We start from the raw sequence: 27,625 nt of genomic DNA, 5'->3' as shown, positions 1-27,625 counted from the left end.
GCTAACGAATCTACTCAACCATTTGGCTGCCTTCGTAACCTGACACTTTTACAAACAGACAATACTCAAGCGAGAATCTACTTTATAACGTCCGCAACAGAGTCTATAATACCATACAATTATAAAATGCTTATATAAACATTGTGTTGTGTATTGAAAATTGGTCTTTATTTGTATGAAATCAAAGTTTAGATTGAAAAAGTAAGTTTTGACGGATAAATAAAGCTTGTTCGTATTTCTAAAAATATTACGTGCTCGCGTTTGTATAGTTTAAATGGTTAAAATGTATACCTTATAATGAAGAGACCAGTGGTTTTCGAATTATGCGGACGTTCCCAATATACTATCTACAGATAGAGATAAATTACTACCTTGTACTGTCAATAATCTGAAGCTATCCCAATAGACCTACCCGATAAGACATTCATATCGCCTTATATTGGGACGGGTGAATAATTGCAATTTCCATACAAACTTCTATCGCTGGTAAGTTATACGTCGTCCCATTGACAGACAGCGTGTACGGATAAGGTGAGTAACCATCGATAAGTTTGTTGGGACAGAAAAGTCAACGATAGTTACGATTCTTATCTCAAGTAGGCCACAACCGGAGATAGACTGAATATTGGGAACGGCCTTAAGTGGCACGGGATGTAAGTCCACAGTCCAAAACGAAGACTCCATAAGACTAGAGTTGGCAACTTCTTCTTGAAGATATAGAATGTCTCATTTCAGAGATTTTAAAAAAGTCTCAAGAAAAAGACTCAGATAAAGGATTGGTCTCCGCTGCGCCCCAACTAGATATTACATTTAGCACCACACACATTTGGCACCGACTTAAAACCTATCAATAGGTAGCACATATAAATAACAATATTTTAATAAAGGCAAAGGTTTGCATAAGAGGTGTATTAAATTTATAGCTATTTCATACTTTTCCGTTTTTGAAGTCGGTTTTTTTTAAACGTAGTTTTTTTTTAATGATTTTAATTATTCTATGAGATAAACATTTGACGCACAGTTTGACAGTTCTACTGTGACATTATTTTATTACAAGAACAGGGAATAAACCAATAATTAATATCGTAATGAAACGTAACAAAAAAATATTTTAAGGCGACACTAAATGCCAGCGACCTTGAGCGATATGAGTTCACGGCTGCCGGCCCGCCATCTAACCAATATTTTCAAAATTCTTGGGTGGAAATCAGTTTATATGCTTACAATCCTCGTTATTCACTACTAATCTGAATAAATAAACCTACACAAAAAAGTACAAGCTATAAAAATAACTTTTCTGAGAGAACTACCAAAAAAATGCGTCACGCCATGCCAAAAAAATTGTTTAACTTCAAAGAAAAGTGTTAGTTCAAAAAGGCTCGGCAGTGTTAACTATAACCGACAGCAAGCATTAGCAACCTACAAATAAGACTTCAAGATATGTGTAACAGGATTAAATAGTGTTCATAGCTCGAAATGCTATCTATACTTTCACCACAAAACTTGTCTAAAAACACCATGTTTGCGTGTTTTCTGCTTACTCTTCGCCTTAAATTTTGATATGATTTTTTTTAGGTTTCTTTCTCATTATAAAAAATAATAATGATAATAATAATCAGCATCACAACACAACTCCTTTAAATCAATTTATAATACTGATAAAATAAATCGTTGTTTATTTATCTATACTAATATTATGAAGCTGCAGTGTTTGTTTGTTTGTTTGAACGCGCTAATCTCTGGTACTACTGGTCCGATTTGAATGATTCTTTCAGTGTTGGGTAGTCCATTTATCGAGGAAGGCTATGTTTTTTTTTAAATTAGGGATCCGTAATAAAATTGCTATTTTGTAACACAAGGTGTAAAATCGAAAAAATATTTTTGCGTGCGCTGCAAAAACTATTGACAATAGAACAAAATGATGTAAAGGCTATAATATAGGCAATATTTTATTACTTATAAAACTATCGCGTGAATTATACTTTATATGGCTAAACAACGTTTGCCGGGTCAGCTAGTTAATAATAATATCAGAGAAAATATACCCGGGTAGTAACAGCTAGTGAAGTCAAACTTATCTGACACTTGCGACAATAGGGTTTACCATGCGGAAACTATCGATAATTGTGTACAGCTCGCGGGTGGTCGGGTCGATACATCAAACATCAGTGATTCAAATCATCAAGTCGTCGGCCAAGCCCAGTGAACTACATTTTAGATAATCACTCCTTATTTGAAAATAGACCGTAGTTTAATTAAATTTTCAACCGACTCCATAAAAAGGAGGAGCCTACAAGACCGTTTTTAGCTTAGATCATTTATTAGATAGTCTATGACAGCCAAAGAGCATGTAATATTACGTAATAAGAGGTGGGACTGCCTACGTAAAAATTGAAATTTAGTTTAGTATGAAACGTGCAGTCATTTGAAATAAGTTTGAAATAGTAATAATTACAGTATCGCGATTGGCCACAAAGTATAATCCGGCTAAGTTTGGAAGCAACAGTTGCTAACGTAGTGGATTTCGGTTATCTCCTTTTTTTTTACAAGATTAAAGCCGGCATCTGTCAATCCATCAATGAGTGCATGTTTCATACATACAAATGAGTGCATCGCTTGTTAGAGAGTTTAGCTAGCCTGATGACAGCTGTGAAAACGTCGAAAAAGTGAAGTTGACAGTTAATTTATTTATGTTTTTAGCTAATTTTTTTGTTTATTTTGAGCAAGCTCACACACACAAATACAAAGTGGCATACAAATCAAGGGTGTAAGACGGAGTTTGTCACGCACACTAAAGTAGTTTTTTCGTCGATTGTCTAGCAGCAAGAGGCTCTCATTCTCAGTTAACGTAAAACAAGATACGACCGTTTATGTCGCAAAAAAACATTATTTAACCTAGAACTATGAAATTTTCCAAGTGACACCGTCTTAAGTCTCATCCAACCTATTCCAGCGATCTTTACTAGATCGTCGGTCCATCTTGTGGGGGGGGGGGGGGGGGGGGGGGCAATTAATTATTAGCAAATTATTTCTAATGAATATTTTGGTACCGAAACCAAATATTGTAAAAGTAACTAACTTCTTGTGTGTGGCGATGTGTTTCTTAATGAAAAAGGAATGGAGCGGTCTGGTCGATTTGCAATAAATAAAATTTCGGGGTTAATCCTCTTCACTGACAATCAATTTCACCAATGGAAGAATAACTATTCCAAGTATAAATTATTCGCTGCATTTACTCTCAAAATAAGAGGTATAAAAGGTATAAAAATTAGTTTACGACCTATTCAACTACAATAACCTGCATAGTAATGTAATATACTGAGATCTATAGAGCGTCCTTAGAGTTTGCTCAGACTTTACTTACGTAAAAAAACACGTACTTGACTTTTGCATTGGGCTGTCTTAACTTAAGCTCCGTATAATTTCAGCTGTCGAATGACAATAAAAACGAAATATAAGATTATAGTAAGGTGGATTACACTCAGCTAAGTTTTACGTAACTTAAGTCTGAGCAAACTCTAAGTCTACGTAGACTCTATAGATATCAGCCTCAGAGCTACCGAATATACAGAAATCATAAGACTTAGACGCGCCGTATCGGGGGGGTTTGGTCATAAACACAGTGACATAAGAATATTATATATTAGACAATTTACTTTGATAAAAAAAAGGCATTTATTTTCTCAAAATTGATTCCTTTAGAATTCTTTTTGATGTCATTTCTAATAACTACTAGATAATACTACCGCTTCGGAAACAAATGGCGCTCTGAGAGAGAAGAAGCGGCGCAAGAAACTCTCGCAGCATTGCGCTCTTTTCAATAAAAATATACAATATCGTACAGTCATTTCTATCGCTATAAAATAATCACAATCTAGTCCCAGGCTGTCCGATCATTTAGATATTCAGCAGTGGAGTAATAAGATTTACGACAGAGCCATTTTTTTATAAATCATTTAAATTTATTTATAGATAATGCCTGAACAGTGGCTGGGACTTTATTATAGAAGTGTATACATTTACCCTTAAAGCTATTATGTATCTTATGAAGCCTACTAGAATTAGTTACAAGCAATCCCTTATTTCTAGTGTTATAATAATGAAAATCACTACAATGATTACCGAAAACATGCGAAGCCTACACAAAAATATTTCATTTCTTAAGTAAGGATTTTTTTAATAATTTTAAATTAATATCTAAAGATTCATAAATCTTTGAGCTGTTTAGTGTTAACACTTGGCCCATGGGGCCCAGAGGCGCGGAGAATGTACAAAGTACTATCTAAGCGCCTCAATAGGGTTACTAGAAACCCAAGCGCTGGCACCTATATCGGTCAACGGATCAGCCTAGCTATCCAACGCGGAAATGCTGCCAGTATTCTTGGAACACTTCCCCGAATTATAGTTCTAATGTAATCACTGTTTTGTTAATAAAGTTATAAGATTTGTTTTGTTTGAGTAAACATCTAAATTACTGACTTACCTATCTTTGTGCTCCGCTTGTCTGTCGCGCTGTCTTCTATTCTTAAACCAATTAGATACCTGAAACACACAGCTTATAATGAACAAATGAATTAAAAGAAGAGTTTTTTGTAAAAGGGTATTTATTCAACGAGCATTCAGGTCATATAGAACTATTAAGAGGAAATAATAACAGCCATTCTTCCATACAACGTTTTATTTTATGGAAAAGGAGAACAAACGAGCGAACGGGTCACCTGGTGTTAAGTGATCACCACCGCCCACTTTCTTTTGCAACACCAGAGGAATCACAAGAGCGTTGCCGGCCTTTAAGGAAGGTGTAGGCGCTTTTTTTGAAGGTAACCATCTCATAGTGTCCCGGAAACAACGCACTAGTTTATTCCACAGCTTCGTAGTACGTGGAAGAAAGCTCCTTGAAAATCGCACTTTGGAGGACCGCCACACATCCAGATGGTGAGGATGATATCCTAACTTGTGACGTGTCTTGCGAAGGTGGAATTCGGCGGCAGGAATCAGGTGAAACAGCTCTTCGGAACACTCCCCGTGATAAATGCGGTAGATGACACATAATGAAGCGATGTCTGTACGCAACGCCAAGTGATCCAGCCGTTCACAGAGCACTGGGCCCCAGACAATTTGAGCTGCTCTGCGTTGCACGCGGTCAAATGGATCGAGCTGATACTGGGGTGCGCCAGACCAGAGATAAGCTTACACTACATACAATGATTGTGTATAAATTACTCTTGGTTTTGCTCTGACTTTTAATCGACTCGAGCTGACTTCACCCAAGCGAGCGTGACAGCTCAATCTAATTCATTAACAACATAACAAAGTTAATGATAAAATGAATAATATTATAATACATTTCTTATACACTCACACCATTAACTTAATTATATGCAGTAAATATACAGTCGATGTCCTCTTCCCGTTAACTGTTTGTCCTTCAACAAAGGCCTCTTCCAAGGTCTTCCATTCTTAAAGATTATTCATTATTAAGAAGACCGCATAAAAAGTACTTTAGTAGTAATCACTTCTTAAATTTTTGTTTTTATTTTTATGAGTATGTACTCATACTATAGTTTTTAATTTTCTCCTAATTCTATTATTATTCTATGTTGTTATAGATTAAACACTTTTAAAAAATGTACACCTTACGCATAAATCAAACAAGTTTGCAAACTACGATCGTGTCTAAGAAAATTTCTTTATTTTTCTACAGCTGCATTGCGGAGGTAATTTAATATTTACCCACCGCTTCCTCAAAACCAAACGTATCATATTACGGTGAGATTGACGTTGCCTCTTCTTATTGATAAATAAAAATTATATCTTGATCCGAACAATGCATTCGACAATCTCTTACAGTGCTATTACTCATGTGTGTTGAACTATTATAATGGTATATTATTCTAACTTATAGAACTTATTTAGAGCTGAAGGGATTAAAAAAAAAGTTTAAGACACACTTTAGATTTGCGATCGCTATTTTCTCACAATAGAGGAGCACTTCAGGGTACATTTTTAGGTATAATTATGTAATTGTGTGGGATATTTTTATTTTGATAATGTAGATGGTGCGTTACTAAATAGTATAGTAAAAGCAAACTGATTAGACATTGAATATCTTCTATGTTCGTCCATCGAAGGTCATTAATGCAGAGCTGGATAATCTAATTTTTAAACAATTTAAAATAGAATAAATGTACATATTTTTTCTGTACTTATGTATATCATGGAACTCGTTCTATCACCATCATGGGATTTTGAGGAGGTTTTCGTGTGTATTTGGGTGATTTCTTGGATGGTTTAATATTCATCCCTTGGTTATGATACGGTCAGGCACGACATACGTGTCTGTATGTATAAATAACTTGATAACTGAACAATCCTAGAGTTTCATAATAATATGGCAGTGTATCAAAGTTTATGCAAAGAATGCAAACAGTAATTTGAAGAGTGATCACTTACCGTCCGGTGAACCGTATGCATAATTCTTAAAATACTGCTTATCAGCACACTGTTGAAAATAATTACTCAATTAGTTACCTGTACAGTAGTAAGACCTGTGCTCTCAGCTAATTCTCGCTTCTCTCGGGGCGAAGGATACGGATTGTGAAGGTACCAGTCCCTTAACACAGATCTTGATTTTTCCTGTTGTAATTAAAAATTCTAAGTTAGTTTATAAATATTTCAAATTTATTTTTGCAACATTTACAATTGCAATTTCAGCGTCAGTTAATTAAATTAATAAATTGGATTAAATTTTCCAAAATGTAATTTAATCAAAATTACTTAAAAATAACGTTAACGATCGTTTTAGATCAACACAGCCACACCATTTAAAACAGAATATCATAGAAAATAATGCTTTAAAGAAAATCGAATTGAATGATACAATTAATAATTATCATAAATCAATATAAATATTGATATAAGAACAAGAGAAAAAGCAAACAAGACATATTCCCAAAACTGTGACAAATTCACGTATTACAAGGTTTACTAACGGCCGTTCCCAATATTCTATTTACAGATAGAGATAAATTACTATCTTCTATTGTCAGTAATTAGCTGTCAATAATCTGAAGCTGTCCCAATATACCCGATATGTCATTCTTATCGGCTTATATTGGGACGCGTGAATTGCAATTTCCATATCAACTTCTAATCGCTGGTAAGCTATCAGTCGTCCCATTGACAGACAGCGTGTACGGATAAGGTGAGTAACCATCGATATGTTTATTAGGACAGAAAAGTCAACGATAGTTATGATTTTTATCTCAAGTAAGAGATAGGCTGAATATTGGGTACGGCCGTAAGCCATTATAACTATTGTACATTTTTGTTTTATAGTTAATTCCTTTTCTAATTCATATTTACAGTTGATTTTCTTTCTGATCAGAGTTTTATCTTTTAACTTAGTATAAAACAACAGATTTATTCAAAATAATATGAATTTTGCATACAGGAAAACTATTGTGTCTATTTGGTCCGGATTTTCTTGGATTAAGACAACCTTTCAATATCTCTATGGTCTACAAATCTTGGTATGTCTGTTCAACACTCCAGAAAATATATTGAATTAGTCGCTATTTCGTGGTAGTCCATTTAAATGTTGCGAATTAATATCATTATTGTTAATTCCGCTAATATTGTTTAGCCTACTTACCAATGCACCACCCACGCACCCGCACGTCCTGCCATTGGGGGTTTAACGCGTCATAAAATTGACTTAATTAAGCAACAAATTGCTTTGTAGCAAAAATTATTGACAGTGCGAGATGCAGGAACGACATTAGTAATAAGTACTACAAAAAATTATATATATAATTATAAAATAAAAATAAAATATATATATAAATAAATCAAATAGTCAAAGTAAGATTCATCAGGTTCCATGATGCAGTCCAAATCGTAGAAAACTTACCGAAAATACGAATAATCCAATAGTTAATCACATTCACCTTGAGTACAGAAGCGTGCATATCATTAGGCCTACCTCTTTAAGAACCTAAATAAATACAGCACTAGTGTTAAAGTCAATTTAGATTAATTTGGTTCCGTTATTTTATTACCAAACTTCTATTGAACCCACTCATCAAAATTTTCCTTATTCTAGATACTAAATACCTACGGTAAGCAATCTTTGCTTATTCCAAAGCTCAACTACGACTAGTTAGATCCACAGTGCCTACCTTGCTAGAAAAGCGATGCACGCCCCTGCCTGTGTATAAACACTATATTATAATCCTTCTAATATTATAAATGTGAAATTTGTATGTCTGGATGTATGTTTGAACTTCTTTAACGCAAAATCAACTGAATAGATTTTGATGAAACTTTACAATCAAATAGCTTACACACCAGAATAACAAATAGGCTATAATTTATAAAACTATAGTGTGAATTATACAAAATATAAAAGAAGTGTGATTGTTACTAATGAATACAACTAGCGCCATCTCTTATCAACTAGCAAGCAAAAGATCAATACAATTTATATGGCAAAACAACGTTTGCCGGGTCGGCTAGTATGTGTATATATGTCACAGAGCGAATGGCTAGAAGAGTTAGAACTGCCAATTAATGTTACATTGGCATGAATTAAAAGTCTAGCCATAGACTAACTGATTGCCTCGTTAGCCATTTTATGTTATAAATTGGACGATTCAGATAAAAATCATTTTCATTGTTAAAATACTTTTTTATATTTAGCAACTGAAAAATTTTTTTTTTTTTGGGTGATTTTGGTTCATTATAAAATAAAGATTGTTTACGATATCTTTTTTTTCTGTAACAGCTGGGCCCAGAAATGGTCAGTCCCTTTTGTATTATTAAATCAAGTACTGAGGGAAATCACATAAAAAATTACAAATAGTTTAAAGCCCCCGTGCGACCAGAATAGGACAGCCCGCCATTTTAGTGACGTCAATCAAAAGTACCGTTTGCATAATGTCGTCACGACTTCAATATGAAATGTCAAGCCCCTGAGAGTACTTCTATTATTATAGTGACACTTAGGCAATGACTCACCTTAAAGCAATATGAAGTTTCCTCCCCATCCCATATGGTTCTGGGCAGCGGGAACTTGCGTCTCACGCGGTACTTCCCTACAGCACCCAGAGGTCTACCTCGCAGTCTTTCAGCCTCCATATAGTGAGCTGGGGTTAAGACAGATAAAAGATTTATACCAAAATTATTTCTCAAAAACGTTCCTTCTCAAAAAACTTCCAGAAAATAATGAATAAGATACAACGTTTTTGTTTTTCTTGCCCTTACACTCCCTCTTATATTAATAAAGTGTGGTGGCAGGCTGGCTGGCTCTCTCGGGAAACCAGGGAACAGTTCCGAGAGGAATTGTTATTCAATTTTACCTCGAGAAGCCGCAGGTTTGCGCGTTAAGTACAAAATACTGCCATTTGACAAATTTATTGAATTTGACGGTATTTGCGGAAATCCATAGCTATCCAAGTGTTATGAGATTTCTTGAGTGTTAATTCGTTTCGACTTTCACCAATTCGACACGAGTTTCGCCTCTAGACGAGACGACAACGTTGGGAGTCTTCACTAGCCTAGCTGAGCGGAATTACACTCAAGAAAAACTTATAACATTTGTATACTCCCATTTGCCATTATCACCGCTGTTTGACAATATTCTCTTTAAAGCCCCACATGGTATAGGAATACTGGGTCAAAATCTCGAGCGATTGCTAAACAGCGGTCACATGGATGGCAAAGCCAAATAGGCTGAGAAAACTGGTTTAATTGATCAAGACAGACAGTAATCTGCCCCAAATTTTAGCATTAGATTAGGTGAAGGACCTGAAACATTATATGGAGTATTGTTCTCATTTATCGTATTTTGCACACCAATATCACCTACTCCTTTGCACCTGCAATACTGATTGCTCGAATCGTCGTTTTCTTTCTTTTTTCAATGACAATAAGGGATAAGACGAACAGGACGTTAAGCTGATGGTAATTGATACGCCCATTTAAATTCAGTGCCACTCAGGATTCTTGAAAAACCCAAAAATTCTGAGCGGCTCTACAATTGCGCTCGTCTCCTAGAGACATAAGATGTTGATTCTCATTTGCCCAGTAGCTTCAGTAGCTAAGGCACGCTTCAGACTGAAACACAGTATTGTTTACCCATTACTGTTTCACGGTAGAAATAGGCACCGTTACCGACCCATAATCTAGCCGGCATCCTGTGCAAAGGTGCCTCCCGATGGTACGGTGGTATGTGGTATGTGAACAGCTCAATAACTTTGCGTAGAGCCGTCGCTTCAACAAGGCAAGACGGTAGCCTACTGCCGAATTCAGCTTTCGCACAACACCCCACAAAAATAGATATCATCATCATCATCTGTATAAGTGGCATTCTGCCACAGTGCGGTTTTCAAGCAACTTTTTGCCCCATACAGTCAAACTATGGAATGAGCTTCCTTGCGGTGTGTTTCCAGGACGATAAAAAAACCCGTACAAGTATAAAGCTGTCAATGTTCCTGGTGTTACAAGAGAGTATGGAGGACGATGATCACTTAACAACAAGTGATTCGTAAATAAGTGTGGTGGTAGTATTGCACTGAACGAACATATTGCATATACAGTTAGGTTATCACTAGTAAGAATGTGTGGTGGCAGAAGATTGCGTATATCCCGGACATGCAGGCACAAGATAGTGGTAAGGTTCTTATGGAAAGGAGGACAAACGAGCGCACGGGCCACCTGGTGTTATGTGATCACCGCCATCCACATTCTCTTGCAACACCAGAGGAATTACAGGATTGTTGCCGGCCTTTAAGGAATGTGTGCGCGCTTTTTTTGAACGTACCCATGCCGTATCAACCCGGAAACACCGCACAAGTCTTCTGCGTGGAAGAAAGTTCCTTGGAAATCGCAATTTGGTGGAACGCCACGCATTCAAATGCTGGTCCCAATTTGTGGCGTGTTATTCAATTTTGTGTAATTTACCCTCCACGCTCGTCCTCTTACATAAATAAAAGTATTACTTCACGGCACATACGGTTAGTTCTGCGGCTACTGAAATGTTTTAACATTATCTCACCTTTTAACCATAAGCTCTGTAACTTAGCATGGTTATGTGCGCTAAAGTTATGGGATTCTAGCAGCCTATACAATTCTTTGAAGTTCCCTCTGTGGAAGGCCACCATGGCCTTCGCTTTCAGGACTGATTCGTGAGCATGGAGACGCTCACAGGCTGGCAGAGACCAGAGGAACCTGCCCAGCCGTTCGATGTTACCAGCCTGCTGCAACACCTGTAAATTGAATGTTTTTAACACTAGTTTTAAACTACCAAAAAATGGTCAGGCAATTTACAGACAGCTAAGAGTACCCACGGTCGTTAACTGAGATGTTAAACTTTATGACTCTTCAAAAATCTAGCTGTATTTCGTATTAAAATTCAAATATTTTTATTTAAAATCACTTATTGAACGTCAATAACCACCCATTCGAAAAAGTAAATTTAGCGGGCTTCTTTTTTAACTTCCCTTAATGTCTTAACATTGAAAAAATTGGGATGTTATTGCTTTTATCCCGTTTTGCAAAAATATAATTCTCATCAGATCTCGATGTTCTGAGAACCTAGGAAGCTTCCCTAACTACTCTCGTGAGGGTGTCACTATGTCTGTATGTATATGTGTGTAAGTATGTAAACCCCCTATAACTTTGGAACGGTTTGACCGATTTCATCGCGGTTGGCGCCATTCGAAAGGTCTTAGGCAAACTTACAATTTGAATATAATACTACCGGACCGGTTCGGAGTAAGTAATTCATTCCAAAGCATTCCTTTCTCAATTCTTGTCACGACATTTTCTTTCAGACCACACCGCGCTCGTATTACCGCATTCAGAATTCTATCAATCAGTCTCATCCTACACATACTACGCAGTGATTGCATCTCAACGCCATATTCAATTCTGACTTCTTTTTATCAACGTGGGGACAAGCACTCCATTATGAAGCCTATATTAAATTAGAATAGAATAGAATAGAAACACTTTATTAACAGTAAAACACACACCTTCAATTTACAGTAAAAATATTAAAGAAATAAAAAATTAAATTAAATATAAACAAAAACAAAATATTAAATAACTGTGCGGCGCGTGATTCCCTGCTAAAAGGAGCTGACTCAGTATATTGTTGGTCAGTGCAGAAGACGGCACAAGGTACATTAGTATAAAAAATGAGATATAGATAATATATTGGTAAACATTAAATACACATAATAAGGATACAGAATTGTGTTATATTTACTATAAAATACATTGCATATCAAGATTAATTATTATATAAAGAATCTAAAATAGTTTTTTTTATATTTAAATCTAAAATTTTGAATATTTTTCAGTTGTCTGATTGGTGGCGGTAAATTGTTCCAGCACTTAGTAGCATTGTATCGAAAACTACCCCTGAACGCTGTTGAGTGATGCCTGGGCACTGCTAATATCTTCGAGGCAGATCTAGTTTTTATATTACTTGCACTGCGTTGCCCTAGCCATTCAAGTTTTTTAAATAAGTAAAGAGGTGTTTTATTATTTACGATACCGAAAAGTAACGTTGCTAAGTGCAGACGTCTCCGACCTTCCATATTAAGTAATATGGCTTCTTTTAAATATGGAGTGATGTGCTGCCTGGGTGGTATATTCCAACAGAATCGAGCGCAGGCATTTTGCACTCGTTGGATGGAACATTTTGTTTTGTATAGTAATCTTGGCCCATACACCACGTCACAGTAATTGAGCTTTGATAGTACAAGTGCTTCACATAATCTAACTCGAAGTTCTGTACTTAAATATTTTCGAATCTTATATATTACTTTAAGTCTATAAAAACAATTTGCTATTACTTGGCTTATATATTTTTCAAAGCGCATGTTTTCGTCAATTATTAGACCTAAGTTACGCGCCTCGTGGACCCGCTCAATGTCCGTGTTGTTGATGATGACCTTCGGATTGTACTGCTCAGTCGTTTCCACAGACATAGGGGTGCCAATTATCATAAATTTTGTTTTCGAAGGATTTAAAATTAGAGAGTGTCGATCTGACCAACTGCAAATTTGATCCAGGTCGAAATTTAACAGATTTGTTGCATGAAACGTGTCCTTGGGTTTAAAAGAAATATACAATTGGATATCGTCAGCATACATATGATAGCGCGTATTTTTTATGTTGCAGATTATATCTGCACTATACAAATTAAACAGCAGAGGTCCTAGATTTGATCCCTGGGGAATTCCTCTGTTAATAGTAGCACAACTAGATAATTTATAACTGCCGGCATCATTATTGACTCCAACTGTTTGGGTTCTGTTATTTAAATAGCTACTGAACCATTGTATAGCCTCCGGACTCAATCCGTAGTACACTAATTTCGAAATTAATAATGATATATCAACGAATGCCCGGGAATAATCAATCAATCAATTATGTATATATTTTCAATTTTATTCGAAAATAACTACGCTTCTCTGAATACAATCGCAACACAAAATTTGCTGTGCTGATCGAGAAATTTACCCAAAGTAATCTCAAAACATTTAAGTCCACACGGTCTACAAAATTGTGCATTCACTGTACTCAATCTTTAAGATGATGAATCACAGTCAATGATATTATATACAATAAAGAGGTAGATATCGCACTAGCGCGCGCAAAATGTTGCAGACAAATTCAGACAATTGTCGTAATTTCATTTAGTCGGCTAATAGCAGCGAGCTAATCGGAACGTATTCGTGGCGTGACAATAATAATCTAAAATGCCAACCTGTGTGTTAAGAAAATGTAAAAACTATGTTTGCAAGATATATAAGAGTGAAGGTATTTCATACCATACAAAATTATATAAAAGAACGTCGTATTTGTATTCTTATTTACAAATAAATCTCGAATTATTAACGTGGTGGTTCGAGCAAGATAGAGAATATGATGCTGCAACTGCAGCGCGACAAGGACAAATAGTATGTGTCATAGTTTAATCAACCAGAAGTGAAATCGTAGGCAGAATACATAGCGTTTGTAACCGCTTGATTGCGGAACTTGAGTTTTCTTGTTAGTTAGTGAGCGTCTTTCTTAAATAATATTATGATGATTATAATAAATTCTGGCTTTCAAAGTCTTATAATAAAGGTGGTACAGAATGATATTAGTAATAGCAGACTATTTGATATTTTATTAGTACTTAATCTTGGAATGTATGTAACGTACCAGGAGGTCTACTCGCAAAATCGACAACGACACATTTGGAACGATACGATAATACTCCGAATATACCGCAACTACCCTGTCTGCTGCGGGATGATCGAGGTAGTATATTTTAGGACAATTTAGGAAATAATGTAAAAAAGGCATTGTTGCAGTGAATGTTATACGAAATTTAATATTTTTTAATAAACAAGTGCGTATAGCTGAACTATCAAACTACAAAAATAAGTTTTAGGGTAGGTTGCGGACGTAGACAGTAAGTGCTATCTGCTTGCGTAGGAGATTTTTCAGTAACACTGCCCTTTCGGTATATCCCTTGCTAACTGCAGAAGAATCAATGGATCATTTTCTGTTACTCTTATTGTAATAAACCCTCAACAGAAATACATTCACAAATAATATAATATACAAGAAATAATAATTGTAAACTTAAAACTTTTTGGGAGCCGTCGTTAGTAAAATTGTAAAAATGGAACCCTTATTGTTAATACATTTCGGTTTTGTTATGATATATCTGTATGTTTTTTATTATTTTATGTACAAATAATTTATATCATCACTATGGCTATATATTATAATCAATATCAAATTATTATTTTTTAAATCAATAACAACTAATTTAAATGTAGTTTTACTACTTTATAACTTTTATTACATGAACTCATGAACTAATCGTATTTTAGGCATAAATCCCGTACACCATGTACGGTAAAAAATCATATCTGGTGAATGATTCTGTGCTATGAAAATACGAAGCAATTAGCAAATTAGACTTATCTCTTTTTCACTTGCGATAATTGCATTAATAGTAAATTCCTTCTTTGACGTGTAATCGTAATGTAGTGTGCTATTGCAATGTTAATTTATTCATGTGTGCGTTTGTGTATCATTTACAAACACCGAATGTTGTCTAGGTAACCTATCTATACTTTTAAATATCATTGATAACAATGTATCAAATATATTAATCATTTAACATTTAACTTAGCTTGCAGAATTTTCGCTAGCACTGTTTATTTAGGCTGACACAAAAACTGACCCAGCAAATGTGCAAATATTCTGAGAATTGTCTATATATTTGTGGCCACCCCGGTGTCTGGACTATTTATGGCATCAACGGATGAGCACATAATTAACTTTTAAGTAGCCTAGTCATGTATATCATGAGGTTATCACTTTGCCTATTACCTACGCCAATAACAATGCTCCATTGATCGCGTTTCTAAACTGCCCTAAAATTTTAGCATCGTTGCCATCGGTCCAAAGATAGTCGACTGACTTAAATTCGTTATGCCTACTGTAGATGTATGCTTTAGAAAGGCCAGAAAAAAAGCAACATTTGAAATCATAAAAAAATATCGCACGTAAATGTTTCCGACGCTATTTTCCAATTATAGGCGATAGTTTAAATCGAAGAGGCGTCACATTGAAATTTAGTTTAGAATGATACGTGCAGTGATTTGATATAATATGTTTGAAATAGTAATAACAATGTTTTGGCGATGAAGTATAATCCGGCTAAGTTTTAAAGTGAGAAGTTGTGAATAAGATAATTATAATTAAGAATACGTAGTGTATTTCGGCTATCTCCGTTTTTTAAAAGATTTTAGCCGTCATCTGTCAATCTATCAATGACTGCACATTCCATACAATTGCTTTTTTCTTAGAGAGTTTAAAAAGCAGAGATATTTGCAATGGAACGATTGTATTTTTACTCGTAAATAATAACATATTTTTTAATAATTACAAGTAGTCAGGGCTTTATACATTACCATTTTTTTTTTTCGCAAAACTTTCTGAGGTGCCTGGTACTTATAATTATATTTTATTCTTACTTACATTTCTTGAATATGTCAAATTGAATTTATGTGTGTACATCAATGACGTTCTATACATATTATTAGTGTACATAAAATTTTACATTGTATGTCAAAGCAATTGCAATTTGGCGGCTTTGACTATTAACTATTGAATATTCAAATATTGTGGGCCTTCTGAAGTGTGAATTCCGCTAAGATTCGTCTTCTATCGACACGGTTTCGCGTCCAAACAAGGCATCCTCAGGAGATGTTGACTCGCAATCCTGGCTATCCATATATATAGCTATAATCCTGAGACTATTATCTTATCTGAAAGCTCATAGACCTAAGTCATTACCATTTGCCCTAGTTCCACCTAATCTGGGGCACCCAGTATATTGTATAAACATACAATACTTATTATAAAATCAGGTAGTTTACGTTATTTTTTTTAATTTCTTTAATAAATTTATGGTTTATTTGTGTTTGCCAGTTCTCTGTCTCCAACCTCTTTCATTCCAGTCTGCAGTTCTCTGACGTCATCGTCCCATCTTTTTTGTTTTAGCGTCTTTTAAATTTCGTTCCTTTAATTTCAATACCCAAACGGCCTCATAAATGCAAAAGATGCGTCGTCTCCACGCAACGTTAAATGATTCACCATATCAACGAGCATACACTTAGGGGCATTGATTAGGGATTAAAACACCGCTCTCAAAGGGCGAACCCATAATTACAACAATGGGTGCATTAACCAATTACCAACACAAATATACTTAAACCTACCTGTATGCAGGGGTTTCTTTTATAAAGAAAATAATGGACGACACGAGCAGGACGTTCAGCTGATGGTAATTGATACGCCCTGCCCATTACAACGCATTGCCGTTCAGGATACTTGAAAAACACAACAATTCTGAGCGAAGCTACAATTGCGCTCATCACCTTGAGACATAAGAAGTTAAATCTCATTTGCCCAGTAAATTCACTAGCTACGGTGCACTTCAGATCTAAACACAATAATGTTAACAATGTTTCTGGTTCACGGCAGAAATAGGTGCAAAGGAGCTTCCCAGGAGGATTATTTGCATCGAAAATAGTGGGTTACAGCCTTAAGTATGAAAATTTCAAAAAAAAAGTCATTCAAAGCCAAAATCAAATAAACTTTATTCAATTGGATTTAAAATAAGCGCTTTCGAATGGTCACTATAAATATTTCTTTTTAATTACTGAATCTACGATATGTTCGGAAAAAGTAGAGCTTGTGAGAAGAACATACAAGGAACTCAACGGCTACTCCCTTCAATCAAATAGAGTATTTTACAATGGCTGTAATATACATGACAAATTAGTTTGTAAGGTGATGCATCTAATATATTAATCGTGTAAGAATAAACTGTTTAAATATTAGTTATCGATTATTGGATGCATCAAGCAACATAAGATACATAATAGTTTTAAGGGTAAATGTATACACTTCTATAATAAAGTCCCAGCCACTGTTCAGGCATTATCTATAAATAAATTTAAATGTTTTATAAAAAAAATGGCTCTGTCGTAAATCCTATTACTCCACTGCTGAATATCTAAATGATCGGACATCCTGGGACTGGATTGTGATTATTTTATAGCAATAGAAATGACTGTAAAATATTGTATATTTTTATTGAAAAGAGCGCAACAAAAAGAATGCGGGGAGTGTTTCTTGCGCCACTTCTTCTCTCTCAGAGCGCCATTTGTTTCCGAAGCGGTAGTAGTATCTAGTAGTTATTAGAAATGACATCAAAAAGAATTCCAAAGGAATCAATTTTGAGAAAATAAATGTCCTTTATGCCTTTTAAGCTTGAATTTATTGTTTGTGTAAGGATGCTTCGTGAAGTCGTGAACATGAAGATATTATTCGAATACGCTCAAAATACTATTGAAGATTCACAAGATAGGCTTTATTTTATTACAGTTGGGTAGCAGTGGTAAGTTTATACTTACTACCCAAAACCCAAAACCCAAATCAAAAGGGGCTGCGCTTTAAAAACGTAAGAAAAGAAAGACAAACATATATATATATATATAGATTTATCTGTCAGTGTGTGTAAATTGTATATATATATTAGTAGGAACCTTACTTTATAATTTTTAACGTAAGTAACTTTTTTTTTATCATTTCATAATTTCATCATAATTTTTATTTTTCACTCAGGTAGGTACTCGAGTAAGTAATAGATTTGATTGTAATCTAAATAATTTGTATAATTATGAAGCAATTGATACTGAAGAATGGCTATGAGTTTCTTGCCATTTCTTTCTTCAAATTCTGCTCATTCAACCTCAGCTTTTACGAATCACCGTATTGTTTGTATCACCATTAAACCGCTTCTATATATTTAGTTATATTATGACGATCGGCTAAATAACAGATAGACTGCAACACCACTAGGGGTGTGTACACATCATGTTTATAAGAAATAATAAGAAAGATATCATAATAACAAGCGATCTTATAACTAGCTTTAGGTAATGGACTCGGGAAACTCCTGTTAAATTCTAATGCAACAACATTGCTCATCGCATTTTTAAAAAAATATTGACAAAAACTCTAGGTTACTATAATATGCATGGCTCACCTTATAAACAGCTGTCTGGCATTTATCCAGATATTTTAAAGATAGTCATAGAAAGAACAATAAATATAAACGGTGAAAGGAATGACTATAATAGTTATAGCCCAATAAAAATCCAGCATTAAGAAAATAATACAGCGATACATCTAATCAAAAACAATATTATACTTAACGAAAAACAATTTTGTTTTTCAAAAAAACAAGAGTTCTTTAAGAGTACGCCACTTTTTGAAATATTCTCGAATGAAATAAATAGTCACCTAAATAATAAACTAAATATATTAGTGGTGTTTATTGACTTAAGCAAGGCTTTTGACTTTTTAAATTATGATATACTTTGTGAAAAACTTTCGCAAAATGGTATACGGGGACCATTTCGTAACTTAATAAAAAGCTATCATAATAATTGTTGTACATCAATGAAATTATTAAACACTAAAAGCGCTTTGGTAACTACACTAAGCGGCAGTGCTCAAGGCTCTTTCTTAGGACCTTTACAACTTATCTATGTACATTCATCTCATCTTAATACATAAAATGAGATGAGATGTATTTCAGGTAAGTGCCACTTTAAATTAACAAAATTGTATAACTAAGTTGACATTTTTAATCATTTTGCTAAATAATTAAATTTCTGTTGCTAAAACAAAACGTTCTTGACTCGTGTTCGCTTCCGACTCGCGCGTAACGTAGTTACTTTTAATCAATATATTTGTAATGAGCGTAAACAATAGACTATGAACATTACTGCCAAAATAAAGTGTTAATTTAAATGTATGTTTTAGTTTATCTGAAATGAAATTAAAATGAATTTATTTTGGAAGAAAAACTGACACATTCACACATAAAAGTTAATGAAATCAAAATATATCCTTAATCTAATACTTAACTTACTTAATAAAAAAGAAAAAAAAGCAAAACTTAATGTGGCAGTGGTCTTCCAAAACTAGAGTCCACTCAGTTATGTTGTGTGAGCACGACACTGATTTTCAGTGACCCCATTGTGTGACGTTTGTCTGTATAAGTATACGTATAAACAAACCCCACTCCGACATTTTTGTCGAAATTTTAATAGGCGTCTTGTAGATTATTGTAAAGATTGCTTTCATCATTAAATAACTTTAAGTTTGAGTAAACTTTTGTCTTATTTCATTCACAGTATGTATTTTAATCAATCAAAATGACCTGTGCAAAGTGTAGAATTAATTTAAATGTACATATTGAGGTATTAGAGCCGAAGTGGGGTTGAAATCCCATTAGCAACGGCTACCTCATTACGGGGAAGAAAACATCCCTTGCATTATAATAATAATTGTAACAGATACTTTGAAGGGGCGTTTACGAATTAAATTAGAAAGGGCTCTGTGAGAAATTAAATATCATAATATTGTGCTAATATATTCTTTCTAGCGGAAGCGATGGTTGGTCCATTCATCAACGTTATGCAAGAGGAGTACAAAGGAGCTTACGGGACACTTGGTGTTAAGTGATTACCACCGCCCATATTCTCTTGCAACACCGGAGGAATCACAGGAGCAATGGCTGTAAGGAAGGTGTACGCGATTTTTTGAAGGTGCCCATTTCGTATCGTCCCGGAAACACCGTACAAGAAAGCTCAAGGAAGTTCTTTCTATTCAATTAATACAACTGCAAAATTTTCTTTTTCAAATTTTATTTGTGTATTAATCCTAGAAGTGAGGGTTATCACTTTAAAAACGTATAAAATTAATTAGTTAGGATATCATCCCCACCATCTGGATGTGTGGCGGTCCTCCACAGTGCGGTTTTCAAGGAGCTTTCTTCCACTTACTACAAAGCTGTGGAATGAACTTCCTTGTGCGGTGTTTCCGGGACGATACGACATGGGTACCTTCAAAAAAAGCGCGTACACGGCAACGTTCCTGTGATTTCTCTGGTGTTGCAAGAGATTGTGGGCGGCGGTGATCACTTAACACTAGGTGATCCGTACGCTCGTTTGTCCTCCTTTTCTTTAAAAATAAGAACTTCGGCGGTAATATGCAGTCAAGAACTAATACGACGTCAAAAGAAAGCTATTGAAAGATTGAGACAGATTATGAGAACTGAAACGAGTGGAAAAGTGTGGGCGCGATAATAGACTTACAATATTCTAGCGTATAGAGGAACTGACAGTCCGATAATGCTTTACCAATTTTGATTTGTGAATGTGTGGCTATGGGTATTTACCTAGCTTAGCCGCTGCTAGCGAATTTGCAACAATTAGCAACAATGGAATAGGAGGACTAACGAGCGTACGGGTCACGCTCGTTAGTCCTCCTATTCTATAAAAGAAAGCATAAAAATCAATACAAATACTCTTTCAAATATGTATATGATATAATGCACGAAGGCACGCTCTTTCTTGTAATGCAATCATGTTTATCAGAAAGCTATTAGCAGAGAGGACTTCTGAGAAGTCTATGTTTACGAACTTCACTGGCTAAGATTAAATAGAGTTTGCTTAGAAAGCGATCGCACAAACAACATAATACTCTCAAAGAGGCTTTAGAATAGTTTATTTAAGTTCAAACCAAATCATTTTTATTTGCAGGATAAGGTAAAATAGTGTTGTTGGTTGCGAAATGCTCAGTCATATTTTCCTTAGATAATTTACAGCTGCTAGACAACCGATGAAAACAGGCCAGGATTATAACTTTAGTGTGCGTGACAAGCTACGTCTTACACTCGCGATTTGTATGTCACTTTGTGTTAGTGTGCGTGCATTGCTCAAATTAGAGGTCAACATCAATCTTAACGTAAAGATGATCTTAGTTTTTCAATCAATGTTTCAGGCCTAAAGTCCGTTGGCCAATAGGCTGAGAGACAAACGGAAAGTGGAACGTGATTAGAAGAATTTGAAATAATTAAATTATTAAAACTTTCGTGAGACATTAGTAACTTATTTATTAATACGGCTTTACTCACGTTTTATCGGTGTGGGTTCGGAGTTTACTAGTTTCGGACCATCCACGCCCCCCGCGCTTTCCAGTCGCGTACTACGAGCCCAAGTCCGCAATAAGAGACGGGCCGTTATCGCGAACCCACCACACTCAACCTGATGAGGTACCTCCGAATAGACCGAAACTAGTCGGTATCGACACCGATCGAACGTGAGTAAAGCCGTGTTAAAAAATAAATTTGAAATAAGTCTACGCCTGTAAACGGGTTTACTCATTCAATTCGCATTTCACCAACACAAACTAATCGTATTTAAAAACGCGTTTAAATACTTACCGCCGAATTTTGGACATTCAATATATTTGATCACGTTCAAGAGCTGTCACTGTCGTTATCGTAACAGAAACGTTGACTGAGAATTTTAATTTGTTTCATACTTTTCGATCACAGTTTTGGCAGCTATTTGATATATGACATGTAAACTCAGTTTTCTCTGTTTATTACGTTGATTCTTGAAGTAAACATAACACGGAGAACAATCGAAATTAATTCAAAATGCAAAAATACTTCAGAGAATTATAAGTTCCAGCCATTTGTATTATACGTCAAAATTAGTTATCTGGACGCTCGCGAGTGGCGCTTCAAATAGGCACAAGAAATTTGCTGTCAAACATATGGAACAGCCTGTCCAGTGGTTAAAATGTATAAGTAACATCGCTTTGTCTGTAATCGAGATCAACACTGGCATTTGAACTAGTTTTAGTAAAATTGATTTTATTTAACTCAGATTGAAGTGTCATTGGTGAAAACAGGGCTTTGTAATAGGATTCCTGTTGGTTGTACGTAAGGTACCTAAGTAAGTAAGGTACCTTTAAAACAAAGGGTAAATTTTATCGAGCTCCCGAAATCCAAGTGTTTGAAGGAATGGGCAGAAACTAATCTGTTACTAAAACCGGTCCGCGTCGCGCTATTTACGTAAATGACTCAAGACGAAAATATATTATTTTAAGTTTGAATTTAAATAGATAATATCTATGTCACTACTGGCTCATTATTGCCATTCGAAATCTTTTATTTATATTATATCAAGCAGAATCTAACGACTTGCTTAAATACAATGATTGTATGTACAATACAAGCGTCATTGTGTGTCTTCTATCGCATTTATCACGGGGAGTGTTCCGGAAGAGATATTTCACCTGCTTCCTGCCGCCGAATCCCACCTTTGTACGACACGCCACCAATTAGGATATTATCCCCACCATCTGGATGTGTGGCGGTTCTTCACAGTGCGGTTTTCAAGGAGCTTTCTTCCATGTACTATAAAGCTGTGTTGTGTGGTGTTTCCGGTTCGATAAGACATGGGTATCTACAAAAAAAAGCGCGTACATATTCCTTAAAGGTCAGCAACGCTCCTGTGTTCCTCTGGTGTTGCAAGAGAATGTGGGCGGCGGTGATCAATTAACACCAGGTGACCCGTACGCTCGTTTATGCTTTTTTTTGTGCTCGTTTCTTTAAAAATAAGAACTTCGGCGGTAATATGCAGTCAAGAACTAATACGACGTCAAAAGAAAGCTATTGAATGATAGAGACAGATTATGAGAACTGAAACGAGTGGAAAAGTGTGGGCGCAACTGTATACTTACAATATACTAGGGTATAGATGACCTGACAGTCCGATAATGCTTTACCAATTTTGATTTGTCAATGTGTGGCTATATGTAACGTATTCTCTAAAAATTTAGCATCGGTCGAGTGCAGGAATAATAGGTTATGTTACAATTATAATTAGATTATGACTAAAAAATCATTATGACTCATTTAAAAGAGATTGTATAAATGTTTTATCACGTAAATTTATCGTCCGTAAGCCGACTTTACAGACAACCAATTTTTATCTTATGTAAATATAAATCTTATTTTATATATAAATTATCTTATGTAAAGTAAAGATTGATAGTTAACAATTAAAGCATAATTACTTTTTGATAAATTTATTTAATAATTTCTTTTCGAAGTGGACTTCTTCTTTCAAGTGTCTACTGTACATGATGCATTAACCAAATATTTTAAAAATATTACTTAAATATTTTCGGCGTCGAATTAAAATAATAAATAATAGAGTACGGTAGTTGTGACTTTTTAACCGACTTCAAAAAAGGAGGAGCTTAAATAGCAAAGTGTATGATAAATTTACGAATAACTCAATATCGCGCCAACCGATTTCGATGATTCTTTTTTTATTGGAAAGCATATACTTCAAAGATAGTTTGGTTTGGTTCTGATTACGGAATCCATGACAAAGTAACGGAACACTGTCTGTAATCAAATTGCAAATTACTTACGTTCAATGCTGCATTGAAAACTTTAGTATATCTACACATATTTAGACAAATTGTTAGTTGTGTACTTCAAATTCACTTAAAATCATAAAATAAAATAAATTTTAACAAAAAACCACCGCCTTCTAAAACACTATTCCAAAACGATAGATATAATGTGCACTAAAAAGTATAAAAATAATTGCGTATTTTTATACAATCTAATTCTAGTTACCTATATATTAAAAATTTCCTCTCAAAGATGTTGTTCAAAATTTCTTAAATATTTTATGTATGTGCTCATATAGAGGTACATTTCCTTTTTGTAGCTGATTATTTGTAACAATTTGTATAAATTGCAATGTAATAACATCGTTACAATCCGTTAAAGCCATTAAATTAAAAAAAAACACTAACCTCACATACGCACGCCACTTGCTCCTGTGTGAAGCCGAAGCTCGGCAGGGGATTGTCCCTGGGGGGGCTGGCCTCCCGCTGGCCCCACTCAGAGCCCCCCAGCATATCAAGATGCTCGTCCCCTGCCACTTTGACACCAATATCACTTCACAGTTCACAAAAACAACTACTACTTAATCTTCAGTTTCAATACGTCACATGTCACATTCTTCTATTTGAAAAACAAAATTGGCTGAATGCGCATGCCATTGCGCAGTGTAAAAAAAAAAACAAAATGTCACTTTTCGCTCCTAAATTCACGTCACAATAACTTTAAAGAAATGCAAATTCATAATCTTTATGGCGTTGGATTTGTTTAAGCCTTTAAACAAATAAACCAATGAGTTGAAAAGCACGTCTAGACGATTATTTGAGTTTATATTTTAAACGTATCGCCTGTTTATCTTACGACCTTAGTTAAATGTTTGCTTAGTTTACAAAAAAATACGACACCCAGTCTCTATCTGGTAATTACTCTTTGGGATTGTTTTGTTTATGGTTGATTTTAAGTATTAAAGTATATTTTTAATATCCTCAATAAGTCCTTTTTACTTTTCTTTTCTTTTTCATTTCGGTCGTAGAGTTGTTTGCTGCGTCGTCTGAAACAAGAAGTCACGATTTAAGAATACTCGAAATGATGTACATCTAGGGTTACCATCTCTGAAGAAATATATGACTTAGTTATGAAGTAAAAATGCCTGATTATCAAGAAAAGTTATAAAGATGATAAAACAAATGCACAGTAGGTAAATAAGACATTACTGAATGATATTTTAATTTAAAACATCAATTTTCATATACAATACATAAAAAAGGAATCATAAAATTAAAAAAAAAACACCTTCTCTTGTTCGTTTCAAGTAAATGTGGTGTACTTGGTTTGTTCTCGGGTACATAACTTCATACCAAGTTTAGTTGTTAGGCCGCTATGTATGTATGTTTTAATATACACTAAAATAACACTTATATAAAATAAAAATAAAAAATATATAAATTAACAAAATAATCTGGTATAATTCAATTTAAATATTAGATATTAAAACTAAGGTCAATATAATAATAAACTACCAAAACATAAAGTCTAAATATCTAGCCATTATTAGCGGCTCATAAGAATATATGAATACATGCCCTCTGACGCACGGACCGTGTGTCACAGTCACAGATAATCTAAAGTCTAATTCTCTATGGTCATAATGAATAATTCTGTTGGGATTGTTGAAAAAATTATAAAAAATTAATAGATTTAACATAAAATTCTTTATATTTTTATTCGACCCTCGCCAGAAGGATTGCTAAAGTTAGCCGTCTAGTCAGTAGATTGTATTAATCTGCAATGTAATATAGATATGGGCTTTCAATTCACTAAGCCCCCATTTCTAGAATGGGTCCCGACTACTGCAGTTTTTCTTGTATTTAAAATTATTGTTAAATAGTTCTAGTGTTAGTTCGGAGTTGAGCAGGAATAGAAAGTTTTTTTATTAATAACTAGTTGACCCGACTGACGTTGTTCTATATATAATAAATAAAATAATGTTTTTTTATGAATTTGGCAATAATATATCATAACATCAAGAATTATTTCGTAAAATATGTACCCTGCTGTCGTAATGAAATTGTTTCACAGCAGAACTGTCAAACCGTGCGTCAATAAATTCTCTCATAGAAATTATGTATGGACACATCAAAGGAAAAACAAATTTGTTGTTTTTATTTAATTTAGCCGCATTTTCCTATTTATTTACCTTTTAAACCCTCTCTGGACTTCCACAAATAATTCAAGACCAAAATTAGCCAAATCGGTCCAGCCGTTCTCGAGTTTTAGCGAGACTTACGAACAGCAATTCATTTTGATATATATATAGATAAAAATTACTACCCCTATTAATCGAGTGCGCATTTGCACTAAACCTCTTAAAGCGACTGAAGACTATTAAGTAAGGTCCAAATTTCAATTATTTTGGAATTGACGCTTCCAAGCATCGCCTAAGCATCTTTGGCGATTCTTAAGTGCAGTCGAGTATGACGACTTTCTTATTTTAGGGTTTTTTCATTTCCATATTACACAGATAACCAGTCGGGTTTTTTAGTTTTATTAAATTACCGTTTGTTTATGAATATATTGAGATATGTCGCCGTCTAAATAAATAATAATAAATTCTTTAACAACACACGCTTAATCAAATTAAATTAATATCATAACTCTACAAGATCCCAAAGACAACAAAAGATTTACAACGCATTCTTACAAAACAAAATACTCAACAATTCCGAGAGGTACCCAAAATTGTCGTGTTAATAACTCATGTACCTCTCCCTCTTAACTAAGTGTAATTACATTTGAGTGTGAAAGAGATAGGGCACAAGGGGCAAGATGTTAAATGTTTGGTGTTTTAAGTAATTTAAATCATTGACACGATCTCTAGGGAGGGCTATAATATATGGTGTTGACGATTATAAAGGGTTGGGATACGATTATTATCGATAACGATTTTTATATCGATAATTTATAACATGAACGAGCGTCCGTCTAGTACTTTACGCGTAGATTAGTTAACGTAGCAACTTCAACAATGTATCGAATTTATTGATTATTTTCTGAGTTTTCATTTAAGTACAAAAAAAAATACAAAATCATTTATTTCGCACTTTACATGTACAGAAATAATATTTTATACTGACACTAGCCGTTGCCTGTCTCGTGGGGAAAATAGTAGAATTAACAGAAAGGGGCCGTTCATAAAATACGTCACACTAAAATCAGCTTTATTTGACCCCCTCCCCCCTATTGTCACACTGTGTCACACGTTCTGTGACCCCCCCTAGAAATATTTCGTCACAAAAACTAAGACCCCACCCCTGCTGAGTATGATAAATTCTAAATGATAGTACACAAATTCTGAAAATTAAAAATATTTCGGCAATAAAGAGTATAAAGTAATTAACTGAAGAGTATTAAATAGAGAAGATGAAAAAAGCGTCTGTATTCGTTCACTGCTAAATGGCGAATGAAGGAATAAAATAATAATAAATACATGAGAAACAGTATTTTCATTTGTTATTGAATCGAGAGCGTAGGGTACGTGGAAACGTTACTCTCTCAAATATTGGAAAAACAAAGAAACCAGTTGTGACGGATCGCAACACCGCTAGAGTCGCGCCATAGAGCTTGCGCTCACGTCGAAAAATAATAAACGGCGAACGTCACGTTGTCGTTTACCCCCCGTCCCCCCTTGTCACACTCAGCCAGACCCCCCCACCATGTATGCGAACGTATTTTATGAACGGCCCCAAAATAAAG

At 34.7% G+C, this 27,625-nt stretch overlaps 1 protein-coding gene across 1 annotated transcript in view; it reads right to left on the bottom strand.

Annotated features, from left to right (window-relative positions):
• Positions 1-27,625, bottom strand: part of LOC126976196 (protein sine oculis-like) — a 55,085-nt gene that overhangs the window by 11,091 nt on the left and 16,369 nt on the right. Inside the window, exons 2-6 of the mRNA XM_050824448.1 lie at positions 24,286-24,923; positions 11,057-11,267; positions 9,019-9,146; positions 6,532-6,636; positions 4,484-4,542 (exon numbers count right to left, since the gene is read on the bottom strand). Of these exons, the coding sequence (XP_050680405.1) occupies positions 4,484-4,542; positions 6,532-6,636; positions 9,019-9,146; positions 11,057-11,267; positions 24,286-24,390 (608 nt within the window). The 5' untranslated portion in view covers positions 24,391-24,923. The remainder of the gene's footprint in view (positions 1-4,483; positions 4,543-6,531; positions 6,637-9,018; positions 9,147-11,056; positions 11,268-24,285; positions 24,924-27,625) is intronic.

The sequence above is a fragment of the Leptidea sinapis genome, chromosome 39 (assembly GCF_905404315.1).
Source record: "Leptidea sinapis chromosome 39, ilLepSina1.1, whole genome shotgun sequence".
Lineage (NCBI taxonomy): Eukaryota > Metazoa > Arthropoda > Insecta > Lepidoptera > Pieridae > Leptidea > Leptidea sinapis.
The sequence above is the reverse complement of the archived record's forward strand: the minus strand, read 5'-3'. Positions and strand labels throughout refer to the sequence as shown.